The sequence below is a fragment of the Tupaia chinensis genome, unplaced genomic scaffold (genome assembly GCF_000334495.1).
Source record: "Tupaia chinensis unplaced genomic scaffold, TupChi_1.0 Scaffold000527_1, whole genome shotgun sequence".
NCBI lineage: Eukaryota > Metazoa > Chordata > Mammalia > Scandentia > Tupaiidae > Tupaia > Tupaia belangeri.
The window spans coordinates 2,542,695-2,569,444 of record NW_006160040.1 but is presented as its reverse complement, the minus strand read 5'-3'; the positions used below and the strand labels follow the sequence as shown (position 1 = coordinate 2,569,444).

The 26,750-nt window shown below is 46.9% G+C and overlaps 1 protein-coding gene and 1 pseudogene across 1 annotated transcript; one reads left to right on the top strand and one right to left on the bottom strand.

Annotated features, from left to right (window-relative positions):
* The first annotated feature begins 412 nt into the window (after positions 1-412).
* On the top strand, positions 413-26,750 carry BEND3 (BEN domain containing 3). The gene is made up of 3 exons (XM_006156955.3): positions 413-478; positions 2,821-3,020; positions 24,281-26,750. The coding sequence occupies exons 1-3, from the start codon at positions 442-444 to the stop codon at positions 26,522-26,524; spliced, it is 2,481 nt and encodes an 826-aa protein (XP_006157017.1). The 5' UTR covers positions 413-441; the 3' UTR covers positions 26,525-26,750.
* Positions 4,793-4,893, bottom strand: LOC114009373 (uncharacterized; annotated as a pseudogene).

The window sequence follows — 26,750 nt, the reverse complement described above, 5'->3', positions numbered from 1 at the left end:
CCTCAGTAGCCTGGGACTGGTCATGGACAGGACAGGTTAACTCAGTTCATATCTGTTGAGATTCAGTTTCTTTCCTTCTATAGCTTTTTCATTTTGAGGCCACAACTTATAAGCAGAGACTACAAGGAGACTGTCCAAACTGGGGTCTGCTGTAGGGCCTAATTTGCTCAAATAATGTTCCCTGGCCCATAATTGATGCTTACGGCATCTTCCGCCCACATAAACTCTTGAAGAGCTCCCCACAGGCACACACGAGGCCCTGGCACCCGAGCATCTGTAAGTGACACTAGGAGGACATGGTTCTACCTCTGCAGAGCCTTTAACCTTTTAACCCGAGCTGGACTGGGAGGGTAAGGGAAATTGTGGGTAGGGAAAATTAAGAAATAAGTCAAGCAACAAATCATGACTTCGTTTTTATCTTTTCATTCAGTGGAATAGAAGATGAACTCAACTGAATTCAGTGAAGATGTAGAAGAAGGTAAGAGAAACGCCTGCTTTAAAAAGATGTTTTTAATTTAATATTTTTGGTTAGGTCATACATTTGCATTGTCCAAAAGTATAAAAAGATATATAATGAAACATCTCCCACCCCTGGTTCCCATTCTCTTCCAGTTAGGATAAGCATCTTACATGACTTTCAAGAATTAGCTATTTTTTTCCTTTATAAGAGAGAGGGGAAAGGGAGACTGAGATAGAGGGTTTTTTATTATTATTATTATTATTTACACATTCAATCGCTATACCTCATTTAGATTGTAAAGAGACTTTACCCAGCATGATACGCATCTCAGTCCAGTTGAGAATACTGTACACGTCCTCATCAACAGATCACAAACCACATCCGTGTCCCACAGATATCTTACCTCTCCATTTCTTTCCCCTAATTTCTTTTCCTGCACTCTTCCTCTCCCACACTCTCCTTCCACTTTGTGTCTAGTGTCCACAGCAATTTTTAATGCCTTTATGTCCTCCAGTCTTTCAGTCTCTGCCATAGAGTACGGACAGTCTGTGAGACAGAGATTTGTGACAGGGTCTCCATGTCCTCGTCCTGCCTGAGCCTCCTGTTAGCTAGGATGATGGGCACAGTTGCACGTCTGGCTTGTTCAGGTTGGCTTGGAACTAGACCGGGTTCCCATGTGGCCTCCAGCCTCAGAGCAGTGGCACTGCATGTGCTGGGCCCAGAGTAACTCCTAAAAAGCACGAAAACATAGGATCAGCAGATTGTGTAGCAGTTATGTTGCTAGACTCCCACATGGCTGACCGTGGTTCAAATCCCAGATGGGGTGGCTTAAAAATCACACCAGTGTGTGTACATGAATGTCCAAGATCCTGGGAGAGAATGGAGAAGAAGGGATTGTGGCGTGGCCATCCTCCTTGGGGGGGGGGGAAGGGTGATTCCTCACTTTCTCTCTTACTGTCTCTTGGGGAGTTTAGGTGCCCTAAAGCAAAAACCTCTTTTTTTTTTAAATTAAAGAATTATTTTACTTTATTTATTTTATTTAAAGAATTATTTATTTCATTTTATTCATTAATTCATTCATTTCTTAGAAATTTGACCAGAGAGAGAGAGGGGGAGGGAAAGTGAGAAAGCAAGCTGCTACGTCTGAGACTTGAACTGTGGTTGGCCGTATGGGAGTGTCCAGTATGTTAACCACTATGCCACCTGCTGGTCCCCTATTTATTTATTTAAATTTGACAAGACAGAAACAGAGAGAGAGAGGGAGAGAGAGAGAGAGAGAGAGAGAGAGAGAGAGAGGAAAGGGAAGGTGAGAAAGCAAGCTGCCCAGCCCAGGACTTGAACTGCGGTCAGCCATGTGGGGAGACCAGCACCCTTAACCACCACGGCACCTGCTGGCCCAACAAAAATCTCTTTAAAAAAAAGCACAAAACATAATATTTAGTTCTTCTTTCATGTCCCTCCCCACAAAATATTTTCAATCGGGATCAGCAGATGGCGTAACGAATGTCACTGGACTCCCATGTAGTCAACCGCTGTTCGAGTCCTGGACCGGGTGGCTTAAACTCACGCCAGGTGTGTGTGTGTGTGCATGCCCAAGATTCTGAGAGGAGAATGGAGGAGAAGGGATTGTGGTGTGGCCATCCCCCCAGAGGGTGATTTCTCGCTTTCTGTCTCTCTGTCTCTGGCTTTCTGGCAAGTGCACATGCCCTCTAGCAAAAACCTCTCCATAAAAATATTTTCTTTTTTGGGGCCGGCAGTTGCGTGGTGGTTAAGGGTACTGGACTCCTACATGGCCAACCATGATTCGAGTCCCGGACCTGGTGGCTTGTTTTTTTTTTTTTAAGTCTATTATTTTATTTAACTTTATTATTATTATTTTCCAGTTTGATCAGAGAGAGACAGAGAAAGAGAGAGAGGGAAAGTGAGAAAGGAAGCCACCAGGTCCAAGACTTGAACCGCAGTCAGCCATGTGGGAGTCCAGCACCTTTATCACCACGCCACCTGCCAGCCCCACCTGGCGGCTTGTTTTATCACTTTCCCTCTGTCGCTTTATCTCAACCTGGTCAAATTTAAATAAATAAATAAATAAATAAATAAATAAATAAAGTTAAAGTCGATAATTCTAAAAAAAAAATCTTTAAGAAACTTTTTCTTTTTGATTTTGAACTAAATGTTTTTGGAATGTAGTTTTACTATGTACCACTAGTATAGTGAGATAAAAATTGCTTTGTTTGAAAACATGGGTTTATTATGACTAGCCATCCCTGTCAGACTCAGAATGTCAAAGACGGTCCGTAAACCCAGCTGGTCTCTGAGTGGCCCTGCTCTTTATACTGAGTCCTATTTCTTCTCTGCTATAGTTCTAAAAAATAACATTGTGAAAGTGGAGACAGAGGCTGAAGATGGTGCCCTGGACTGCTCGGTGAATTCCAGACCTGAGAAGCACCCTCTGGACAGTGTCTTCACTGCCCTCCAGGACTCCAGCAAACGAAAGCAGCCTGGCAGCGACAGCCAGGTAGACCCCGTCTCCAGCGTGAAGAGGAAGCGGCTGATACCTGAGGTGAGGCCCTTCCGTTCTCTGCTTGGGCTCTAACCCTCTCTGATTCAGTGCTGAGTCTCTGTGCTCTTGGGCATCTGAGCAACTGCCAAACCCTTGGGCATGAGAAAGACTTCCTTTAAGCTATCCCATCCCTGGCTTCAGTTGAAAGGGTCTTTAACTGGAATTCTTATCTTCATCTGGATTCCTTAAGGGTTGGAGGAGTCTTCACAGTGCAACTGCTTTTGAATTCTTTGGTTTGCATGCCCAAGATTCTGAGAGAAGAATGGAGAAGGGATTGCTTTGTGGTCATCCTTCCAGAGGGTGCTTTTCAAGGTCTCTATCTCCTGTTTCTCCAGGGAGTGCATGTGCCCTATAGCAAATAAAAAAAAAAATTCTAAATAAATCCTCAGTGAGTCTTTTTTTTAAAAATAATTATTTTATTTAACTTTATTTATTTTTTAATTTTGACCAGAGTAGCAGAGAGAGAGAGAGAGAAAGTGAGAAAGCAAGCCGCCAGGTCCGGGACTCAAACCGTGGTTGGCCCTGTGAGAGTCTAGCACCTTAACCACCACGCTACCTACCTGCCCCCTGAGTGAGTCTTTTGTAAATTAGAAATTCTTTATTTAGAACCTGTTCACCCTAAGTCACTATTTTAGTAACTTGCTTTATTTCTCAATCATGTGCTGGTTATATTGAACCTGGCTAAGTGCTGAGGGAGAGAGAAACTGGAAGTGGATATAGTGGCTCCCCCCCCAGCCCATGCTGGGGGATGATGAACTGTTCTGACTGAGAGAGCGAGGGACATCTCTGAGAAGTCAGCAGCCTCCCCATGGTCCAGCACATATACCTTTCTGGCGCCAAAGAATATTTTCCTAAGCTTCTGATCTGTTTCCCTGCTATCACATTATCACGTGTATTAGTACTTCATTACTTTTTAAATTTAATTTTTTAGAGCAATTTTAGGTTCACAGCAAAATGAAGAAAACGGTCCAGATTTCCCATGTCCCTCCTGTCCCCACATGTGCAGACTGCCCCATCGTCAGCGCCCCTCCCCACCAGTGTGGTTTGTATGTTAAAACTGAGGACCCAGCTTGACACATTACCGCTTTGGGGTTCAGTCTTGGTGTCTCATTATCTGTGGATGTGGACAGCTGTATGCTGACACGCAGCCACTGCTATAATATCACACAGATTTCACTCCCCTAACGACCCACTGCTGTTTATTTATCTGACCCTCCTGCCTAACCCCTGGCAACACTGATACCTTTTTGCCTCTATTGTTCTGACTCGTCCAGAATGTTTTATAGTTAAAATCAGACAATATGTAGCCTTTCAGATTGGCCTCTAGAGGGTACATGTGCTTGCGAGAGAAAGAGAAAGAGAGAAAGCTCTCCCTGTGGCGTATAGTTAAACTGTAATCTTTCTCCATTTCACCTTTTGGGGTCTGGGGCATTCATGTGCATGTATGTGGTGTGATTTTCCAGGTCTTGAACTGCACAGCCATGTGGGTTCTGGCATCCTTAACCACCATGCCACCAGCTGGCCTCACATTGGCTTCTTTCACTTATTGATAGGCTCACAACTTTCCTCTGTGTGTTTCCATAGATTGGTAGTTCACTTCCTTGCAGCACTGAGTCATACTCTATTGTCCATCCAGTTGTTCATCTAGTCTCCTACTGAGGCACATCTTGGGTGTTCCTTTCAGATTTTGGAAGTATGAATACAACTGCTATAAATATCCTTGTGTTAGTTTTTGTGTGCACGTAGTTTTTCAGCTCTTTGGGGCAAATACCAAGGAGTGATTGCGAACCATAAGCTAAGTGTAGGTATAGTCTTATAAGGAACCAAAAAAACAGATACTACACTCGATCTTAGCCAAAGGCCAAGAAGTGATCGTTTTCTAAGAAACTGCTAACCTGTTTCCCAGAGTGGCTGTACCATTAATGAATGAGAGTTCCTATTACTTTTGTGTTGTTGCCAGCATTTGGTGTCGGGGTTCTGGATTTTGGCTATTCTAGTAGGTACTTCTCATTGTGCTTTTTTTTAAATTAAAGATTTATTTATTTTCAATTTATTATCATCATTCTTCCATTTCAATCAGAGAGAGACAGACAGAGAGAAAGGAGAGTGAGTAAGCAAGCCGCCAGGTCCGGGACCTGAACCGCAGTCGGCCATGTGGGAGTCCAGCACCTCAACCACCATGGCACCTGCCCTCCCCCTCATTGTGCTTTTAATTTGTGTTTCCCTGCTGACATATAATATGGAGAATCTTTTTATATGTTTATTTGTCAGTTCTCTGTGTTACTTGGTGAGGTGTCCATTAAAGTTTTTGGCAGTTCTTTATTTTGGGAAGAGAGATTTTTGCAATTTTGTGCATGCGCTCACAGGAGAGACAGATAGAAAGCTAGAAATCACCCCCTAGAGGGATGGCCACACTGCAGTCCCTTCTCCCCCATTTTCCTCTCGGGACTTTGGTCATGCACACACACACACCTGGGGTGAGTTTCAAACCAATGGGTCCAGGAGAGTGAGTAAGCAAGCCGCCAGGTCCGGGACCTGAACCGCAGTCGGCCATGTGGGAGTCCAGCACCTCAACCACCATGGCACCTGCCCTCCCCCTCATTGTGCTTTTAATTTGTGTTTCCCTGCTGACATATAATATGGAGAATCTTTTTATATGTTTATTTGTCAGTTCTCTGTGTTACTTGGTGAGGTGTCCATTAAAGTTTTTGGCAGTTCTTTATTTTGGGAAGAGAGATTTTTGCAATTTTGTGCATGCGCTCACAGGAGAGACAGATAGAAAGCTAGAAATCACCCCCTAGAGGGATGGCCACACTGCAGTCCCTTCTCCCCCATTTTCCTCTCGGGACTTTGGTCATGCACACACACACACCTGGGGTGAGTTTCAAACCAATGGGTCCAGGACTTGAACTGCAATTGACTACATGGGAGTCCAGCGATGTAACCATTATACCATCTGTTGGTATCCCCTTTGGCCCTTTTTAAAAAAGAAAATTTGGGAGGACCAGCAGATGGTGTGATGGTTACATCACTGGATTCCCACATAGCTGACCACAGTTTGAGTCCTGGGCCTGGAGGCTTGAAACTCCAGGCAGGCGCATATGCGTGCGTGCCCAAAGTCCCGAGAGTAGACTGGAGGAGAAGGGACTGCTGTGTGGCCATCCTCCCTAGGGGAGTGATTTCTCATTTTCTGACTCTGGCAAGCACAAGCTCCCTATAGCTAAGAATCTCTATTTTTTAAAAAAGTTTTTTATTTTTGGGGGGAGAGATTTTCACTATAGGTCGCGTGCACTTGCCAGACAGAGAGAGACGTAGAGACAGAAAGCGAGAAATCACCCCCCAGAGGGGATGGCCACACCGCAATCCCTTCTCCTCCATTCTCCTCTCAGGATCTTGGGCACACATGCACACGCACCCGGCGTGAGTTTTAAGCCCACCGGGTCCGGGATGCGAACCGCGGTCGACTACATGGGAGTCCAGTAACATAGCCATTACACTAACTGCTGGTTCCCCTAAAATCTCTTTAAAAGAAAAAAAAATAATTAAGGTTTTTGCCATAGGGCATGTGTGTTCACTAGAGACAGAAAGACAGACAGTGCCCCGTGGGGGGCAGGGCAGTGGCCATACTGCAGTCCCTTCCCCTTCATTCTCTTCCTGGGGTTTTAGACATGCATGCACACACGCCTTAGCCATCATGCCACCTGCTGGCTCTTGCCCCCGCCTTTTTTTTTTTCTTTTTTAAGACTTATTTATTGGGGCCAGCAGGTGGCATGGTGGTTAAGAGTGCTAGACTCCCACATAGCCGACTGCCGTTCAAATCCCTGACCTGGTGGCTTGCTTTCTCACTTTCTCTCTTTCTCTTTGCATTCTGCCCCTCTCTGGTCAAATTAAAATAAATAAATAAAATGAAAAGTTCAATACAATAGTTCTTTTAAAATAAATTCTTTTTTAAAAAGGAATTATTTATCTAATTTTACTTATTTACTTGTTTATTTTAATTTGACCAGAGAGACACATAGCAAGAGAGAGAAGGAAAGTGAGAAAGCAAGCCACCAAGTCCAGGACTTGAACTGTATTAAGTCATGTGGGCATGTCCAGTGCCCTAACTATCATGCCACCTGCTGGTCCCCATGGCCCAGTTTTTAATTGGGTTGTTTGTATTCTTATTGTTGAAGTTTAAGAGTTATTTGTATATTTTGGTTAACAGTCCTTTATCAGATGTGTCTTTTAAAATATTTCTTCCCTGTCTATGCTTTGTCTTTGTATTCTACTGACTAGTGTCTTTTGTGGAACAGAGATTTTTAATTTTTTTTAAGAGATCTTTGCTATAGTGAATACGCATTTGCTGGAGAGACAGAGACAGAAAGCCAGAAATCACCCCTCCCCCCCCACCCCAGAGTGGATGACCATGCCTCAATCCTTTCTCCAATCTCTTTTCAGCATTTTGAGCATGCACACATATGCACCCAGCCTGAGTTTCAAGCCACAGGGTCCAGGAGTCACCTTAACTACTTTGCAGCTTGTTGGGCCTGAGAAAATTTTAATTTGAATGAAATTCGGCTTATCAGTAATTTCCTTCATGGATTGTGCTTTTGGTGTCTTACCTAAAAAGTCATTGCCAAATCAAGTTCATTTAGGTTTTCTTCTGTGTTATCTTCTAGGTTTATTTTTTTTAAGCTTATTTATTTTTTTCAGTGAGTGAGAGAGGCAACACCTCCAGCAGGGTCCTGATGCCATGATTTACCACTGTAAATTGTGTTATATTCTTATTTTTATTTTTATATCTTAAAATTTTTTTAAATGTATTATTATTAAGTGCATGCACATGTACATGAGAATGAAAGAGAGAGGTGAGCATGCTGCACAGCGTCTGGTCACATCGTCAGCTCCTTCCTCTCGTCCTCCAGACTATCAGATCTTGAGACCCCCGTCTCAGCCTGCCCTGGGTCTGGGCAGGCACGTGCCCAGTGTACTCTGGGAGGTTTCTGGGTGTATACCTGGAAACCTACCACGTGGGCCAACTTCATAGGCCATCACATTTTACCACCATGTCATCATCTGGCCACTCTTCTGGGTTTTCCGTTTAAGTCTGTGATTAATTTTCAGCTAGTTTTTGTGACGGGTACAAAGTCCGTGTCTAGATTTATATGCGTGCATGTGGAAGTCTGGTCATTCTAGCGCCGTTTGTTGAAAAGGCAAGTTTTTGCTCCGTTGAATTGCCTTTGTCAAAGGTCAGTCCATTCCATCTGTGTGGGCCTTTTTCTGGGCACTCTGTTCTGTGGCATCCCTCTTTCTGTTCCTTCACCAATGCCGCAGTGTCTTGACTACTGTAGCTTTATAGGAAGGCTTGAAATCCGGGCGTGTCCGTCCACCAACCTTGTTTCTCCTCGGTATTGTGTTGGTTATGTTGGGTCTCCTGCCTCTTCATGTAAACTTATCAATTTATTATTTACATATGTATTTAAATTGCTAGAGGGTGTGTGTGTTGTCCAGGGAGAGACAGACAGAAAAAGAGAGGGGGGGGTCTGGGGCACACAAGCACATGTCTGTGGTGTTTTTTAGGCCACTGGGGTCAGGATTTGAACTATAGTCAGTCATATGGGCTCTAGCTCCTTTAACTACTAGGCTATGGGACTGGCCTAATAATCAGTCTGACAGAGACAAAGTAACTTGTTGGTTTAGATTGCACTGCACCTCTAGATCAAATTGGGAAAAACTGACATCTTGACAATATTAATGAAGTCTTCTTGTCTATGGGGTAATCACTTTAATTCTTCTTTACTATCTTTCCTCAGAGTTTTGCAGTTTTCTTTTCTTTTTCTTTTCTTTTTTTTTTTTTTTTTTTGAGAGATTTTTGCTATAGGGCGCGTGCGCTCGCCAGACAGACAGAGAGAGACAGAGAGATAGTAAGCGAGAAATCACCCTCTGGGGGGGATGGCCACGCCACAACCCCTTCTCCTCCATTCTCCTCTCGGGATCTTGGGCACGCACGCACAGGTGCCTGGCATGAGTTTTAAGTCACCGGGTCCAGGACGTGAACCGTGGTCGACTACATGGGAGTCCAGCTAACTGCTGGTCCCTGCAGTTTTCTTCATGTAGATGTTATACATATTTTGTTAGATTTATACCTTCAAGTATGAAATAAGTTTTTAGAATTATTTATTGTGGACGCTTATTATAAATTGTATTCTTAATTTTATTTTTGTACCTTTTGAAAAAACTTTTTTCTTTCTTTATTATTGAGTGCATGCACACGTACATGAGAATGAAAGAAAGGGGAGCACCCTCTGTGGGATCTGGTCATGTGGTTATCTCCTCCCTTCAGTCCTCTAGCCTATCAGAGCTTGACATTTGGCACCTGTGCTCAGTGTCTGTCAGACTGCCTGGGCTGGGGATTCAAACCAGTTGGGATCTGCCTTCACTTTGAGTAGTTCCTTACTGTTGCTCTGTGAAGGAGCAACAGGGCTTTTTCTTCACTTTTAATTTTCTGTAGTTTGTTTTTTGAGAGATTTTTGCTGTAGGGCGCATGCGCTTACCAGAAAGAGAGACAGAAAGCGAGAAATCACCCCCCAGGGGAGATGGTCACTCCACAATCCCTTCTCCTCCATTCTCCTCTTGGGATCTTGGGCACGCACGCACACACACCTGGTATGAGTTTAAGCCACCGGGTCTGGGATTCGAACCGCAGTTGACTACATGGGAGTCCAGCAACATAGCCATTACGGCAACTGCTGGTCCCAATTTTTTGTAGTTTAAAAATGACATACCTAGGTGTAGTTTTTCTGACATTTATACTGCTGATGTTCTCTGAGCTTCCCAAGTCTGTGGTTTGGTGTCTGGCATTAATTTGGGGACATTTGCAGTCATTGTATTTTCAAGTCACCTCACCTGCTGGTCCAGTCAAAGTTGTTTTAAATTCCCTGTTTGATCATTCCAACATCATATATTAAGTCTGGTTTGGTTTTAGTATGCTTTGTAATACTTTCTTGATAGTCTTCTATCCATTCTCTCTTTTCCCTGGTATTCCCATTATGTGTAATTATCCCACAGTTCTTGGCTATTTTGTTCTGGTTTCTCAGTCTTTTTTCTCTTTGCTTTTCTGTTTTTGAGGTATGTGTTGCATACCCTCAAGCTCAGTCTTTCTCAACTGTGTCTAGCCTACTTAAGCCCATTATAAGCATTCTTCTTTTCTGTTGCAGTGTTTCATATCTCTAGCATATCTTTTTGGTTGGGCTCTTGGGATTTCCATCTCTGTCCTTGCATGCCATCCATTAGAGCACTCAGCATATTAGTCATAGTTGTTGTTTTTTTTATTTTTATTTTTTGCCGTAGAGCACATGCACTCACCAGAGAGAGACAGAGAAAAGAAAAGTGAGAAATCATGCACCAGAGTGGGTGACCACACCCCATTGCTTCTTCTCCAGTCTCCTCTCAGGATTTTAGGCCTGCATGCATGCACACACACCTGGCATGTTTTTCTTTCTTTTTTTTAGAGCGATTTTTTTGGGGGGAGGGGGAGATTTTTCGCTATAGGGCGTGTGCGCTCGCCAGACAGACAGAGAGAGACAGAGAGACAGAAAGCGAGAAATCACCCCCCAGAGGGGATGGTCACGCCGCAATTCCTTCGCCTCGATTCTCCTCTCGGGATCTTGGGCACACACGCACACGCGCCCAGCATGAGTTTTAAGCCACCGGGTCTGGTCGACTACGTGGGAGTCCAGCGACATAGCCATCACACTAACTGCTGGTTCCCAAAGAGCGATTTTTGCTATAAGGTGTGTGCATTCACCAGAGAGACAGAGACAGGGAGAAAGGAAGCAAGAAATCACCCCACCCCAGTGGGCATAGCCATGCCACAATCCCTTCTTCCCTATTCTCTTCTTAGGATTTTGGGCATGCATGCACATGTGCCCAGCATGAGTTTTAAGCTGCCGAGTCCGGGACTTGAACCGCATTTGACTATGTAGAAGTCCAGCAACGTAACCATTACACCAACTGTTTGGCCCAACCTGGCATGTTTTTCAAACTGCTGGGTCTACTCCAGGTCTTGAACTGTGGAGTTGGCCATGTGAAATTTAGCGCCTTAACCGTCACCTCACCTGCTGGTCCAGTTAAAGTTGTTTTAAATTCCCTGTTTGATCATTCCAACATCACTACCATCTATTAAGTCTGGTTTGGTTTTGGTATACTTTGTAATATTTTCTTGATAGTCAGACTTGATGTACTGAGTTAAAGCTCTGCTGTAAATTGGCCTTGCAGTGCAGTGCGGTGGTGAAGGTGGGGGTTGGGGGTGGTGAGGCGTTCGCCAGCTCAGTGATTCCTCTGTTTTTAGTGGATCTGCCCGTCTAGGCTGGGAACTTCACAGGAACTTCTTAGTCCTCCACTCCTCCATCAGCTGGATAGGATGGAGGAGTGGGCTGGAGTTGATGTTTCCCTTCCTCCAGTTGAAAAGCTAGGGCTAGAAGGAACTGAGTCTCTCCCTTCCCCCAGGACAAAGAGGTTCTGATAAAACCCCAGCCTGTAAGGCTCCAGTTAAGTAGTTTCTCCTGAGGGCAGACCTTCTTAAAAACAGAACTGCTCTGGAGTATTTTGAAATGATCCCTGCCCACCCCTTAACCCCCACACCCTTTCCCCTTCCCCCGCACCCCCAGTCAACCACCCTGCAGTAAGCAAGAGAGAGTTTTTCACTAATATTTATTGTGGGAACTGAAGTAAAAACCTATAAAATTCTGGGGGCTCCCTGAGAGCTGGGTCCCCCCGGAGTTTTCAACTTTCAGAGTTGCTCCCAAGCAATTCATCCGTTATAGCTCAGGTTTCCCGCCCTGTGTACTGGTTCTTTGACGGGTTCTGCTTTGGGGTGCTGACCTGTGTCTCCGATTTGGGGCAGCAGTTTGCCCTGTGACCTCACTTGTATTATGGCTCTAAGAAAAGCTAGTAATTCATTGATTTGTTCAGCCTTTTACTTGTTATTAGGACAGAGTGGTGACTTCTAAGCTTCTTATATGTCAAACCAGAAACCTGAGGCCACTTCATTCCTTTCTAGGGCCAAATAATAGTGCAGTGTATGGGTATACCACATTTTGTATATCCATTCGTCAGTTGATAGGTGTTAGGTGGTTTTTATTTTTTGCTCGTTATGAATAATACTGAAGCAAGACACATTTTAAAAATTTATCATTAAAAAAAAAAAAAGCTTGGAAAATTAAAAGAAATTGTTTATGCCACTGAGTATTTTTTGTTTTGTTTGCCAAAGGGCATGTGGGCTTGCCAGAAAGATGGAAGGAGAGTTAGAAAATACTCCCCAGGGGCCGACAGGTGGTGCGTGGTGGTTAAGGCATTGGACTGTCATGTGGCTGAACGTGGTTTGAGTCCCGGACCTGACAGCTTGTTTTCTCACTTTCTTTCTTTTTCTTTCTCTCTGTCTCTTTCTAGTGGGTGTTCATACCCTGTAGCAAATTTTAAAATAATAATCATTATAAATAAGAATTAAATAACTTGGGGACCAAAGGTAGCAATATTAGTTAAGGTGCTGGACTCCCACATGGCCAACTGCGGTTCAAGTCCAGGACCTAGAGGCTTGCTTTCCTACTTTCCTTTTCTTTCTCTGTGTCTCTCTGGTCAAATTAAACAAATAATGATGATGATAATAAATGAAATACAATAATTCTTTTTAAGAAAAGGACTTAGGGGCCAGCAGGTGGTGTGGTGGCTAAAGGCACTGGACTCCCACATAGCCAACCACAGTTCAAGTCCTGGACCTGGTGGCTTTCTTTTTTCTCACTTTCTCACTCTGCCCCTTTCTTGTCAAATTAAAATAAATAAATAAAGTTAAATAAAATAATTCTTTAAAAAACAAGCAAACAAAAAAGAATTAAATAATTCTTAGAGGGGGAAAAAGAAAACACTCCCCAGTGGGGCATAGCTATGTTGCAATCCCTGCTCCATTTCCCTTTAAGGAGTTTGGGCATGCACACACACACCCACCTAGCATGGTTTTTGAACTGCATAGTCACCCATGTGGGATCTAGCTCCTTTAACCATCAGGCCATGGATCAAGACCATATGAGCATGTTTTAATTAGGAATAATTAGAAATATTCTACCTTTGTCTCTGGTCACCTGCTCTAGCCACTTGCTACATACCTTGTGATCTGGGGAGAGGTTTCATGCATGGCAGACAGTTCCAGTGTGACAAGTAATGACCAGGTTATGGTTCAGATCTCTGCTACTGCTGACACCTCTGTGGCAGATGAGCTCCACAAGATGGTGGGTAGAGTGGTGTGACTGAAAATCAGCCATCTGCTTTTTTCTCATGTTCTGTCTTTTTAAATTATTTATTTATTTATTTATTTATTTATTTTAAGTTTTGCTATAGGGCACATGTGCTCACCAGAGAGAGAGAGAGAGAGAGAGAGAGAGAGAAAGTAAGCTGCCACGTTCAGGACTTGAGCCACGGTCAGCCATGTGAGAGTCCACACCTTAACCACTATGCCACCTGCTGGACCCTTTCATGTTTTATTTTAAACCATAATTTATTGTCTTTTCCCCAGTGACTAATATTTATATGTTTTAAAATTTTGTGTTACTGGGGCCAGCAGATGGTGTAATGGTTATATTGCTCAACTCCTACATAGTTGACTGCAGTTCGAGTCTCAGACCCAATGGCTTAAAACTCATGCCAGGCACATGTGCATATATGCTCACAATTCCAGGAGGAGAATGGAGGGGAAGGGTTTGCAGCGTGGCTATATCCTTAGGGGATGATTTCTCATTTTCTGTCTCTCTCTCTCTCTGTCTCTCCAACGAGCACATTGCACCCTATAGCAAAAATCTCTCTTAAAATTTTTTTTTGTATATGTTATTATAAAAATGCCATAGGGACTATCCATCTCCATGCAGGTTAGATTGCTGGAGCTTATTCTGGAAGTGTTGAGAAGTCTGAGAAGCAGTTAGTTAAGTTCCTAAAGGAACACCCAAAAAACATTTCCTAGTGTGTGTCTATCACATTTCTATTTATGATGAGTTCTGCAGCATCACCTCAAGCGTGCAAGTACAGCCGGAGTTCAGGGAATGGAAGGCAGAGTTGGGTAGATCCATTTACTCTGGGGTGTAAGGAACCATCCCAGAACTTGGCCACTTAAAGCAGCCACCATTGTATTTGTTCATAATTCTGAGGACCAGAAGGTGGTCCTTCTGATTTGGCTACATGTTTGGGGATGGGTAGTCTAGGGTGGCCTTTGTCACATAGCTGGGTTGTCACCTGGGATGGCTGTGGTGACTGGAGCCTCCTCTGTGTACATCTTCGCCCTTGGGGAGGCTAGTCCAGGCTTGCCCACATGATGCTAGAGAGTTCCCAGGAGCCAGAGAGGGCTCGCACAGAGTGCAGGTTCTTACAAGCCCCTGCCTCATAATTGCCTGTGTCAGCAAGTCATATGGCAAAGCCTAGATTCGGGTGCGAAAAGAGACTCCATCTCCTGATGGTAGGAACAGCAAAGTCCCATTGCAGAGAGGCAGTCACACCAGGGTGGGAGGACTATTGTGGACCTTACAGACAACGCACCACAGTAAGGAACAGCGTACTCTCCCAACAAGAGGAAGTACTGGGGCCGGATGGTGGCACAGTAATGAAACATGTCACTCCTCAAGGCTGACCCACACAGGAAGGTTCTGGATTCCCATCCCGAGACCTCCCTGAAGATGCTAGGCACATGTGTCCATGATCCAGGACTGACCAAAGTTGGGAGTGAATCATGCATCGGGACCCAGTTGGAGGCTACCTACCTCTCTGTCTCTGTCAGTGTCTTTGTATCTCACTCATGGAAGAAGTAAATAAATAGGGGCCTGGTGGTGAGGCCACAGTAAAATGTGACCCAAGTGACCCCTCTTGAGGTTGCTATCTCTCTCTCTCTCAAGAACAGCAATGGGGCAGCGTGTTCCTGGTGTGAGGCATCAGAAGTGATGAGGGAGACGCTGGCTCTCTGCCCACCATCACATTCTCTTATGCACCCCGTCGGCATGGTAAACACTGAAGGGAACAGATAAGGAGGCAGATGGCCAGTTACATGGCCCCCAAGACTCAGGTTCCTCCACTACGATGAGGGAGAATACTGCTCACCTCCCTAGAGTCTTTGTGGGATCATTGAGATAACTCCTGAGGAGCCCAGCACAGGGCCTGCCCCATCAGCCTTCAGAATCATTCATTTGCTGCCCCAGCTCTCATCTCCAGCTCCTAGCCCCATCCCATAGTTCAGCCGCCTCCTTCCACTTCATCGGAGTGAAACTGGCACTGGACTGTCTAGAGAGGCCGTCTGCTGCCCTCCAGCACACCCTGGTCTGAGCACTCCCTGAGTCAGAGCATAGACCACCTCCTGTCTTCTCTCGCAGCCCATGGAGAGGGGAAGAGAGCAAAAGGCAAGGACGTGAGCAGTAGCCCTGATGCTAACAGTGCATCACATCCACTCTTTTGTCAGTGTTGACAACTTTTTTTAGTATGATGCCTAGATGCAATATAAAACCTCCCTCAAAAGTCTAACAAAGGGCTATCTGGCACCTCTTCTGGAGAAGGCTTCACAGCCAAATACAGCAGATGTGAGAGGTGAGTAGCCAAAGTTTTTATTGGTAATCATCCTTTATTCACAGAAGTGGGGATGGTGTTTGGGAGCTCCGTGCCAGGCAGAGGTGAGCTTTGTTCTCCCGGAGTGTTTTATTTCATTTTGAATACTAAAATGTCATTGTTGCTTGTTTTTCTTTTTTCTTTTTAAATTTGTTTTGTTTATGATAGCACGTGCACACACATTAGAGAGAGAGAGAATACCCTCAGGAGGGTCTTGTCGTACCACAATCCCCTTTCCCTAACTTCCCAGCTCCTCAGGACCCTGGGTACGTGTGCATGCGCTGGTTTGTTTTCAGGCTGACTAGGGACCCAAGCCCATCATCAGCCAAGTGGCTTCCAGCATTGCAGTTCTGTTTGCAACCAACCGTGCCACCAGGCCCTGGTTCGTTTTTCAACTGGAACATGAAAGTACTGTCTCACTTGCCCAGTCTGAGTGCACCGAACACCTCCAGGTCTCAGTTACTATGGTATGAGCTGGGGGCGGGGAAGGGGAATGGTCATAAGGAGGCTCATGATGGGGCCAGCAGGTGGTGTAGTGGTTAAGGCACTGGACTCCCACATGGTCAACCATGGTTCGAGTCCCAAACTGATGGCTTGCTTTCTCACTTTCCCTCTCTGTCGCTCTCTGGCCAAATTAAAAATTATTAATAATAAATACATATAATTAAATAAATAGGGACCAATACATGGCATAATGGCTACATCACTGGACTTCCACGTACTTGATTGCAGTTCAAGTCCTGGACTCAGTGGCTTGAAACTCTTGCCAGGTGCTTGTGTGTGCGTGCCTAAAGTCCCGAGAAGAGATTGGAGGAGAAGGGATTCCAGCATGGCCGTCCCCGCTGGGGGATGATTTCTCACTTTCTGTCTCCGTTTCTCTCTGTCTCTCTTAAAAGTGCACATGCCCTATAGCAAAATCTCTCTTAAAAAAAAATTGTCTTATGACAACCATAGCAGATAGATATTGAGGCTGTTTCCTGTGTTCACTTGCTGGAGAAGAGAGAGAAGGTAAGAAATTACCCCCTAAGGGGATGGCCACGGCACAACCCCTCGTCCTCTACTCTTACTGAGATTTTGAGGACACACGTGCGTGCATGCTTCCGGTGTGCTTCTCAAGCCACCAGCTCTGGGACTCAAATTGCAGTCAACCATGTGGGATCACATCACTTGTTGGCTCTGGCCATTTATTGATGTATGTATGTATGTATGTATGTATGTACGTATGTATGTATGTTTTGTGCCATAGACCATGTGCACTCACTAGAGAGAGATAGTGAGAGAGAAAGTAAAAAAGATAGAGAGAGAGTGAAAAATCACCCCCCTGGGGGAACGGCTACACCACAATCCCTTCTCCTCCATTTCCTCTTGAGATTTTGGACATGCATGCACACAGGCCCAGCATGATTTTCAAGCCACCATATCCAGAACTCGACGTGTTGTAGGCCACGTGGGGGTCCAGTGCTTTAACCACCATGCCCCTTACTGGCCCTGGCTTCACCATTTTAACAAGGCTCAGAGAAGTTAGACTGCCAAGTCTGCTTACTTCAGAGCTGTGCACCCACTTGCCACGTTGGTGGCCTTAAGGGCTAGTGGGGTATTTGTAAGATGCCTCAAGTGCACTGGCGTTGTGTCTCCTCTCATGGTCTTCCTCTTCTCTCTTTGTTATAGTTGCTTTATCTCCCCAGATTCTCATTTTATCTGGACCCGTGGTGCGTTCCTCATCCTTGCCATATTCTGTTGGCAGCATAAGAATGACCCGCAGGGTGGATACCGTGAGAGCAGGGACTGTTCCCGGCTGATTTCCCTGTGTGCCTGGGGCCTTCCAGATGTTGGGCACTCAGGAACATCTGCTTACTGGCCTAGGTGGTAGAGAGCTCTTACACCTATTGCTAACTAGACCCGGTCGCTTAGAGATACCGACAGTGATGATGGACGTAATTCTGTTGAAATGGGAGAGGTGACCATGCTTCTCACTGTGATTATCCCAGGAGGGTGACACCAGTCTCCCCCCTGTATGCCTGGTGGCCTGTCCTTAATGTCACATGCATGCTTGGGCAGCACCACCTGCTTCCCCAGGTGTGCTGCTTCCGTGCTGACTCTCTGGGCCCCAGGGAGCCACTCATCACTGAAGCAAAGTCAGTGACTGCTCTTGGATCTGGGGTCCTGATCAAGGTGTGCGGTACTTAGAGCATCTCCATGGTGACCTCGTCCCTGGGATGTCCCCGGCACAGACCCCTATAATCTCCCCTGTGTTGTCTACTCACCTCTCACTTGTAACCCAGCATCAGCCTCTTTGGCTCCAGTTCTCCAGCTGCGAGGTCTGGGCGTTTGTTCCTTCGTGAATCCCCGGGTGCTGGTGGCAGAACGACATGCCTGATCTTGATGGCGGCCTTGCAGAGCCTGGGCTCGGCAGCAGGCTTCCCATATGGCTGGAAGATGAGCCTCAGAGAGTTGGGACTGTGTCAGCCAGACACCCGGTGCCAAGTAGCACAGATTTAAAGATTTCTTGATACTCCTAGACAGCTGAGCAGAGATTTTTATCATCGGCAGCAAATGCAGCCAGCCCGCCGTTGCCTTGGCAGCGTTTGTGGAATCAATTGGAGCACTGAGTTGACAGGACACCAGTGTGGGGATCTCTAAGAACCATCTCTGGTGCTTGTGTTGTGTTTTGTGTTGAATTGTGTATCCAGGGTTTTGGGGAATGAGGAATATTGCCCTCTACTGGGGCTCTTAACATGTTCATTTAAGCAGTTTAGTCAGATTATTTCTAGTGATCTCTGTGTTTCTGATATGTCGGTGCAAACTGAAATGCGTGCAATAATGAGGCTGAATTTTGAGAGCTGTGGTGGGGGTTCCAGTTCTGATGTACCTCGCCTCCCACCTGCTGTAGGAAGGTTGGGGAGTCAAGGACCGAGATTTGTTGATATTCAAGCAGGACACCCAGAAACTTCCCCTGCACTTACTTTCTGCCATAGTCATGGCTAAGGCTGGTCTCTGTTGCATGGTATGTGAGTTTCTGCTGATCGCTTTCTGCACGGTATCCTATTTTAAACGAACTGGTGGGACCACTTGTAAAGCAAAGACCTCTTTTTCTTTTCTAAAAAACTTATGATGTACTTAACATTTTAAATGACTAGTATTATAAGCTCAAATCTCTTTTTTTGTAATATATTTATTTTAATTTTATTTATTCATTCATTTATTTTTTAATTTGACCAGAGAGAGACACAGTGGTGGGGGGTGGATAGTGAGAAAGCAAGCCAGCAGATCCGAGACTCAAACCATGGTCAGCGATGTGGGAGTGTCCAGCGCCTTAGACACCGTGCCACCTGTTGGTCCCTATAAACTCAAATTTCTATTTTTTTAAGAATTATTTTTATTTAACTTTATTTATTTAATTTACATTTGACTAGAGAGGGAGAGGGTGAGAGAAGGAGAGAGAAAGTGTGAAAGCAAGCCACCAGGTCCAGGACTTGAACTATGGTTGGCGATGTGGGAGTCCAGCGCCCTTAACTACCATGCCATCTTCTGGCCCCTAAAGTGAAATTTCTAATATTGATAAAGCCTTGTAATCTCATGAGCCATGGACCTTTAAAATTATTTTGATGAAATAAAACTTAAGGTGAATAAATTGCTAAAAATTAATTTATAGTCTACAGGAATTAGTAAGACACTTTTACTTTATTAGGGCAATGCTTTTCTTTAACACTTTATTTATTATTACTATTACATATTTTTAAAACTTTGCTATATGTCACATGCACTCACCAGAGAGAGACAGAGGGAAGGAAAATGAGAAAGCCTGTTCCAGGATTTGAACTGCAGTCAGCCATGTGGGAGTCCAGCGCTTTAACCACCACACCACCTGCTGGCCCCAGGGCAATGCTTTTGAATAGTGACCCACAGTTACAAATCCACCTTGTAGAGGAAGGTGCCTCATACGTATGTATATATGGACACACGTAGAAATTAAACAAAACTTCCCAAAACTTAGTGCAGTGCACTTTCGTGTTTCTATTCTATTTATTTTTTCCTTTCTGCACACTTTCTTTCTCTTACTTTCCCAAAGGGCACATGTGTTCACTAGAGGAACAGAGAGAAAGTGCGAAAGTACTGCCCATGGGGATGGTCATGCCATAGTCCCTTCTCCATGTCTCTCTCCTTTCTGAATTTGGGGCATGCAGGGACCAGCAGTTAGTGTAATGGCTATGTTGCTGGGCTCCCATGTAGTCGACCGTGGTTCAAGTCCCGGACGTGGTGGCTTAAACTCACGCCAGGCACGTGTACATGCGTGCCCAAGATCCTGAGAGGACAATGGAGAAGAAGGGATTGCGGCATGGCCATCCCCCTGGGGGGTGATTTCTCGCTTTCTGTCTCTCTGTCTCTCTCTGTCTTTCTGGCGAGCATACGTGCCCTACAGCAAAAACCTCTCAAGAAAAAAAGAAAAAGAAAAAAAAACCTACCCCCAAAAAAGAATTTGGTGCATTCACACATATCATGCCTGGCATGTTTCTGAAGCTGCTGGGTCCAGAACCTGAACCTTACAATCAGCATGCACCCTGTAACAGAAATCTCTCTCTCTTAAAAAGAAAAAAAAATGTTGAGTACATATGTGCCCAGGATCCTACCTGGATGGAGAAATGTGAGAAAGGGCTCATTGGGGCATGTTTCTCTCTGTCGCTCTGTCTCCTTCTTTACCTCTCTGTAGGTTCTTCGGGAAGTAAAGTAACTCCTTTTTTTACGGTTGTCATCATTAGGGACACAACAGAAAATTTTAATCTAACCCTTCTCTAATATGAATCATATTATTCTATTTATTCCTTTTTTAAAAAAATTATTTACTTATTTATTTATTTAATTCCATTTGTTATTATTTTTTAATTTGACCAGAGAGAGAGAGAAAGGGAAAGCAAGAAAGGAGGCCTCCAGGTCCAGGACTTGAACTGCAGTCGGCCACGTGGGAACCTAGTGCCTTTAACCACCACACCACCTTCCAGCCCTAAATTATTCTATTTTCTAAAGGAAAAAGACCGGGAAGTATTTTTAGCAATTTAAATACAAATAATGTGAGAGAGGGGTGAGCAGGTGGCATGGTGGTTAAGGCACTAGACTCCCACATGGCCAACCACAGCTCCAGCCCCAGACCTAGTGGCTTGAAAATCACACTGAACAAGTGTGTGTGCATGCCCCAAATCCTGAGTAGAGAATGGAGGAGAGGTGATTGTGGTGTGGCCAATCCCCAGGGAGTGATTTCTCACTTTCCCTCTCACTGTCTCTCTCTGGGGAGCACAGGTACCTAGTGTTAAAAACCTAGAATAAAGGACCAGCAGATGGTGTAGTGGTTATATCACTGGACTCCCACATGACTGACCAGGGTTCGAGTCCCAGACCCAGTGACTTAAAAAACCCACACCAGGCACGCGTGCACGCCCTTGTGTGTGTGTGTGCCCAAGATTCCAGGGGGATGATTTCTCACTTTCCTTCTTTCTCACTGTCTTTGTCTTTCTTCCTCTTCAGACAACACATGCGCCCTAAGGAAAAAACCTCTAAAAAAAAAAAAACTACTACTACTAATGATAATAATGTGGGAGGTTCAAAGGGATCAAACTTTCTATGTTTATGTGGCTTCAGGGTCTCTTCTCTGTGCACCCAGCTATTCTCAGCACTATCTTGCTTATCTGTCAGTACAAACTTAGCTCGAGATTGCCTCTCTCCTACATTTTGTTTGTTTGTTTAGATTTTTTTATAAGACACATGAGCTCTCCGGAGAGAGACAGAGGAAAAATGAGAAATCATTCCCTGGGGGGATGGCCACTCCACAGTCCCATCTCCTCCATTCTCCTCTTGGGATTTTGGGCACACATACCCAGTGTGGTCTTTTTTTTTTAATTATTTTTATTTTTTTTTTTGTAGAGGTTTATGCTATAGGGTGTGTGCGCTCACCAGAAAGACAGAGAGAGCGACAAAGAGATAGAAAGCAAGAAATCACCCCCCAGGGGGATGACCACGCTGCAATCCCTTCTCCTCCATTCACCTCTTGGGATCTTGGGCATGCACGCACATGCACCCGGTGTGAGTTTAAGCCACCGGGTCTGGGACTTGGACTGCCATCGACTACATGGGAGTTCAGCGACATAGCCATTACGCTAACTGCTGGTCCCTAAATTAATTTTTTAAATTAATTATTATTATTATTTGCTATAGGGTATGTGGGCTCATCAAAGAGAGACAGACAGATAGTGAGAAAGCAAGCTGCCAGGTATGGGACTCAAACCATGGTTGACAATGTGGGAGTCCAGTGCCTTAACTACCACACCACCTGCTGGCCTGCACCCAGTGTCGACCAGGTCTGGGATTTGAACTATAGAGTCTGCCATGTAGGATCCAGTGCCTTAACCATTGGATTAACCTTAACCTTCTGCCTGCTAGCCTCCCTTTTTTTTTTTTTTTAAGAGAGATTTTTGCTATAGGGTGTGTGCACTTGCCAGAGAGACAGAAAGCAAGAAATAATTTCTGGGGTGATGGCCACGCTGCAACCCACTCTCCTCCATTCTTCCCTTGGAAATTTGGACATTCAGGCACACATGCCTGGTGTGAGGCTTTTTGTTTGTTTGTTTGTTTTTTTGGAGAGGTTTTTGCTATAGGGCATGTACGCTTAGCAGAAAGACAGAGAGAGACAGAAAGCGAGAAATCATCCCCCAGGGGGGGATGGCCACGCCGCAATCCCTTCTCTTCCATTCTCCTCGCGCACGCACACACACCCAGCGTAAGTTTAAGCCACCGGGTCTGGGACTCAAACCACGGTCAACTACATGGGAGTCCAGTGACATAACCATGACGCCAACTGCTGGTCCCTGTCTAAACATTTTATTTTAATTTACATTTAATCATTGTACACTTTCACAGCATAAAATACGGTTTTACAAAGCATACATGCATTGCATGGCAATCAAGTCAAAGATACATCATCATCATCCAGATACACATCATCCTGGACAGATAACTTTTCCTTCTTATGTCTGCTAATTTCTTTTTTCCTGAGTCTCTCCCCACCTCCCTACATTTTTTAGGCACAGAGAAAAATACCTCATGTCCTGATCTGGGCTGGGATTAGTTATCTGAAGATGGTACCCAGCACTGCTCTGCCGGTTGAGATAAACTGAGAGCCAAACAGAGCCGACACCGTCCCCGGCCTGCCGCTCACAGAGGGCCAGCACCCCTGCCGCACCCACCCAGGAGCTGGTTAGAAACGCCTGCTGGGGGTCACAAGCCACATCTTAATGAGACCCCCGGTGGCGCCTGGGTACATGAGACTGTCCGACTCCTTGTGCCCCTGGTGTGGAAGCCGCAGCCACGGATGCCCTTTGTTCTGTTCATCTTCCAGCTGCCCGAGGCACGTGCATGTCAGCGGAAGCCAGCGCTGTGTGCTTCAGCCCTCCTCTCCCTGACACCCACCAGTGCTCACTGATGGTCTTTTCTGCTTAATTAGACCCTCAAAAATACATTCCAGTAAGCTTCTGGTTCAAATTCAGCATCTGTCAAAAACAGGCTTATTAGTTTGTGACTGCAACACAGTGCGTGGCCTGGAAAGTGTGCAGTTCGACATAGATCCTAGTGACCCATCACCGCAGTCAAGATAATAATCACATTCCTCGTCCACTAAGTTCTTCCCATGTCCCATTGAATCCTCCGCCATCCCCAGGCAACCACTAATTTGCTCCCTACCACTACCGGGTGACATTTTCTAGAATTTTATAGAAATGGAGAGATGTAGTATGGCCTCTTGTTTTGTGGCTTCTTTCATTCAGTGTGGTCATTTTGAGGTTTACGGTGGGCACTGTGTGTATCTGTAGTTCATTTCTTCTTACTGCGGAGTAGTACTCCATTCTTCAAACATAACCATTTATCTGTATGCTTGGCAAAAATGTGGGTTGTTCAGCTTTGGAAAGTTCTGGGCCAGCCCTTTCCTGATCCAAGATCAGCTGGGATTCCAGGAGCAGTCGAGCTGCCACCCTCTAGACCCCGGTTCTGCTGTGCCCAGCACTGTACATGGCAGAGGACCTGCCCGAGTGGAGGTGCTTGCTCTCCCAGAGGCGGTGGGCTGAAAGGATACACGGCCAGCTCTGGGAGCCATCACAGGAAGGAGTCGGTGGCTCTGTCTGAGAACAGACAGGCCTAGGATGAGATGACCTGTCAGGCCAGGAGGCAGCAGGAGCTCCTTTTACGCCTGTCTCTCTGCAGCCCTTGGAGAGCTCCTGCCTGGCCTTGCCCGTGTGTGTTCAGCCTCCTGATGGGCCCTGGAGGCAGGCAGTTCAGCGCTGTGTCCTGCTGGGGCCCAAAGCCTGCCTGCGTCCAGCCGAGCCTTTTCTCAGTCCTAAAATAAAGGAACAGCAGATGGTATAGTGGTTACATCACTGGGCTCCCACGTGACCGACCAGGGCTGGAGGAGGAGAGCGTGTTGGTGTGTGTCTAGGATGCAGGTTTGCATCAGTGTTGTGTTCCTGGACAGGCAGGGTGATTCTGGTGAGAGAAGTAGTTTCTGGCATTGGCCCACAATGAGCTTGTCCCTTTTGTGCCTGCTGCAGGCTTGTGTCTGGTGTAGGAAATGAGAATTCCTCTAATACTGGGACATGCTTTCTGTTTTCCAGGCACTCCTAGCAGGCATGAGGAACCGCGAGAACAGCTCACCCTGCCAGGGCAATGGAGAGCCAGCCAGCAGGGCCAGGAACTCCGGCTCCATGTGGCCAGGCGAGGAGGAACCCTGCAACGACACCACCACGGCTTCCTACAAGAAGCCCCTCTACAGCATCTCACACAAGATCATGGAGAAGAAGAACCCTCCCGCAGGTGACCTGCTCAACACCTATGAGCTCTTAGAGAAGACAAACGCCAGCAGCAGCCCCTCGCCACTGCGGCTCCTGAACGAGCCACAGAAGCGAGACTGCAGCAGCTCTGGGACCACAGACGGCGACCCCAACATCTACTTCCTGATCCAGAAGATGTTCTACATGCTCAACACACTCACATCCAACATGTCCCAGCTGCACAGCAAGGTGGACTTGCTGTCTTTGGAGGTGAGCCGCATCAAGAAGCAGGTAAGCCCCTCGGAGATGGTGGCCAAGTTCCAGCCACCGCCTGAGTATCAGCTCACGGCCGCCGAGCTCAAGCAGATAGTGGACCAGAGCCTGTCAGGCGGTGACCTGGCCTGCCGCCTGCTGGTGCAGCTCTTCCCCGAACTCTTTAGCGACGTGGACTTCTCCCGGGGCTGCAGCGCCTGCGGTTTCGCAGCCAAGCGGAAGCTGGAGTCCCTGCACCTGCAGCTCATCCGCAACTACGTGGAGGTCTACTACCCCTCGGTGAAGGACACGGCTGTGTGGCAGGCTGAGTGCTTGCCGCAGCTCAATGACTTCTTCAGCCGCTTCTGGGCTCAGCGGGAGATGGAGGACAGCCAGCCGGGGGGCCAGGTCCCCAGCTTCTTTGAGGCTGAGCCAGTGGACACTGGCCACTTCCTGGACAACAAAGACCAAGAAGAGGCCCTATCTCTGGACCGGAGCAGCACCATTGCCTCAGACCACGTGGTGGATACGCAGGACCTCACTGAATTCCTGGATGAAGCCTCTTCACCTGGGGAGTTTGCCGTTTTCCTCCTCCACCGCCTCTTCCCTGAGCTCTTCGACCACAGGAAGCTGGGCGAGCAGTACAGCTGCTACGGGGACGGCAGCAAGCAGGAGCTGGACCCGCAGAGGCTGCAGATCATCCGCAACTACACAGAAATCTACTTCCCCGACATGCAGGAGGAGGAGGCCTGGCTGCAGCAGTGCGCCCAGCGCCTCAACGACGAGCTGGAGGGCCTGGGGCTGGACGCGGGCAGCGAGGGCGAGCCGCCCCGCGACGACTGCTACGACTCCTCCAGCCTGCCCGATGACATCTCGGTGGTCAAGGTAGAAGACAGCTTTGAGGGGGAGCGGCCCGGCCGGCGCTCCAAGAAGATCTGGCTAGTGCCCATTGACTTTGACAAGCTGGAGATCCCGCAGCCCGACTTCGAGGTGCCAGGGGCCGACTGCCTGCTCAGCAAGGAGCAGCTGCGCAGCATCTACGAGAGCAGCCTGTCCATCGGCAACTTTGCCTCCCGCCTGCTGGTGCACCTCTTCCCCGAGCTCTTCACTCACGAGAACCTGCGCAAACAGTACAACTGCAGCGGCTCCCTGGGCAAGAAGCAGCTGGACCCAGCCCGCATTAAGCTGATCCGCCACTACGTGCAGCTGCTCTACCCCCGGGCCAAAAACGACCGTGTCTGGACTCTCGAGTTCGTGGGCAAACTGGACGAGCGCTGCCGGCGCCGGGACACGGAGCAGAGGCGCTCCTACCAGCAGCAGCGCAAGGTCCACGTGCCAGGCCCGGAGTGCAGAGACCTGGCAAGCTATGCAGTCAATCCCGAGAGGTTCCGAGAGGAGTTTGAGGGGCCTCCCCTACCCCCTGAAAGGAGCAGCAAGGACTTCTGCAAGATCCCCCTGGACGAGCTGGTGGTGCCCTCGCCCGACTTCCCGGTGCCTTCCCCCTACCTGCTGTCAGACAAGGAGGTGCGCGAGATCGTGCAGCAGAGCCTCTCCGTGGGCAACTTCGCCGCCCGCCTCCTCGTCAGGCTCTTCCCCGAACTCTTCACCCCCGAGAACCTCCGGCTGCAGTACAACCACTCTGGGGCTTGCAACAAGAAGCAGCTGGACCCCACGCGGCTGAGGCTCATCCGCCACTACGTGGAGGCCGTCTACCCCGTGGAGAAGATGGAGGAGGTGTGGCACTACGAATGTATCCCCAGCATCGACGAGAGATGTCGCCGTCCCAACAGGAAGAAATGCGACATCCTCAAGAAAGCCAAGAAAGTGGAGAAGTGACAGGCCCGTGGGCCGCCCAGAGACTTGTGGCCACCAGAGGTTGCACAGTGGGCACCCAGCCGTGGATGGTCTCCACTGACGGGCACCTTCTGTCAGTGGGGAGTGGCTCACTACATTTGCACACGTAAACCCCCACCCAGCCACGAGAAAGAAGCCTTGAGTTTGGTCTCTTGTACTCATGACTTTTGTCCTGTGTTCCCTGGCAGGGTAGCGAGTCTGGGCAGAG

What these genes read in the sequence shown, in the direction of transcription:
- BEND3 (XM_006156955.3), top strand. Translation starts at nt 442, where the DNA reads ATGAACTCAACTGAATTCAGTGAAGATGTAGAAGAAG. An exon ending in CAGTGAAGATGTAGAAGAAG is followed by an intron (nt 479 to 2,820) that starts GTAAGAGAAACG and finishes TCTCTGCTATAG; the next exon opens with TTCTAAAAAATAACATTGTG. An exon ending in GGAAGCGGCTGATACCTGAG is followed by an intron (nt 3,021 to 24,280) that starts GTGAGGCCCTTC and finishes TCTGTTTTCCAG; the next exon opens with GCACTCCTAGCAGGCATGAG.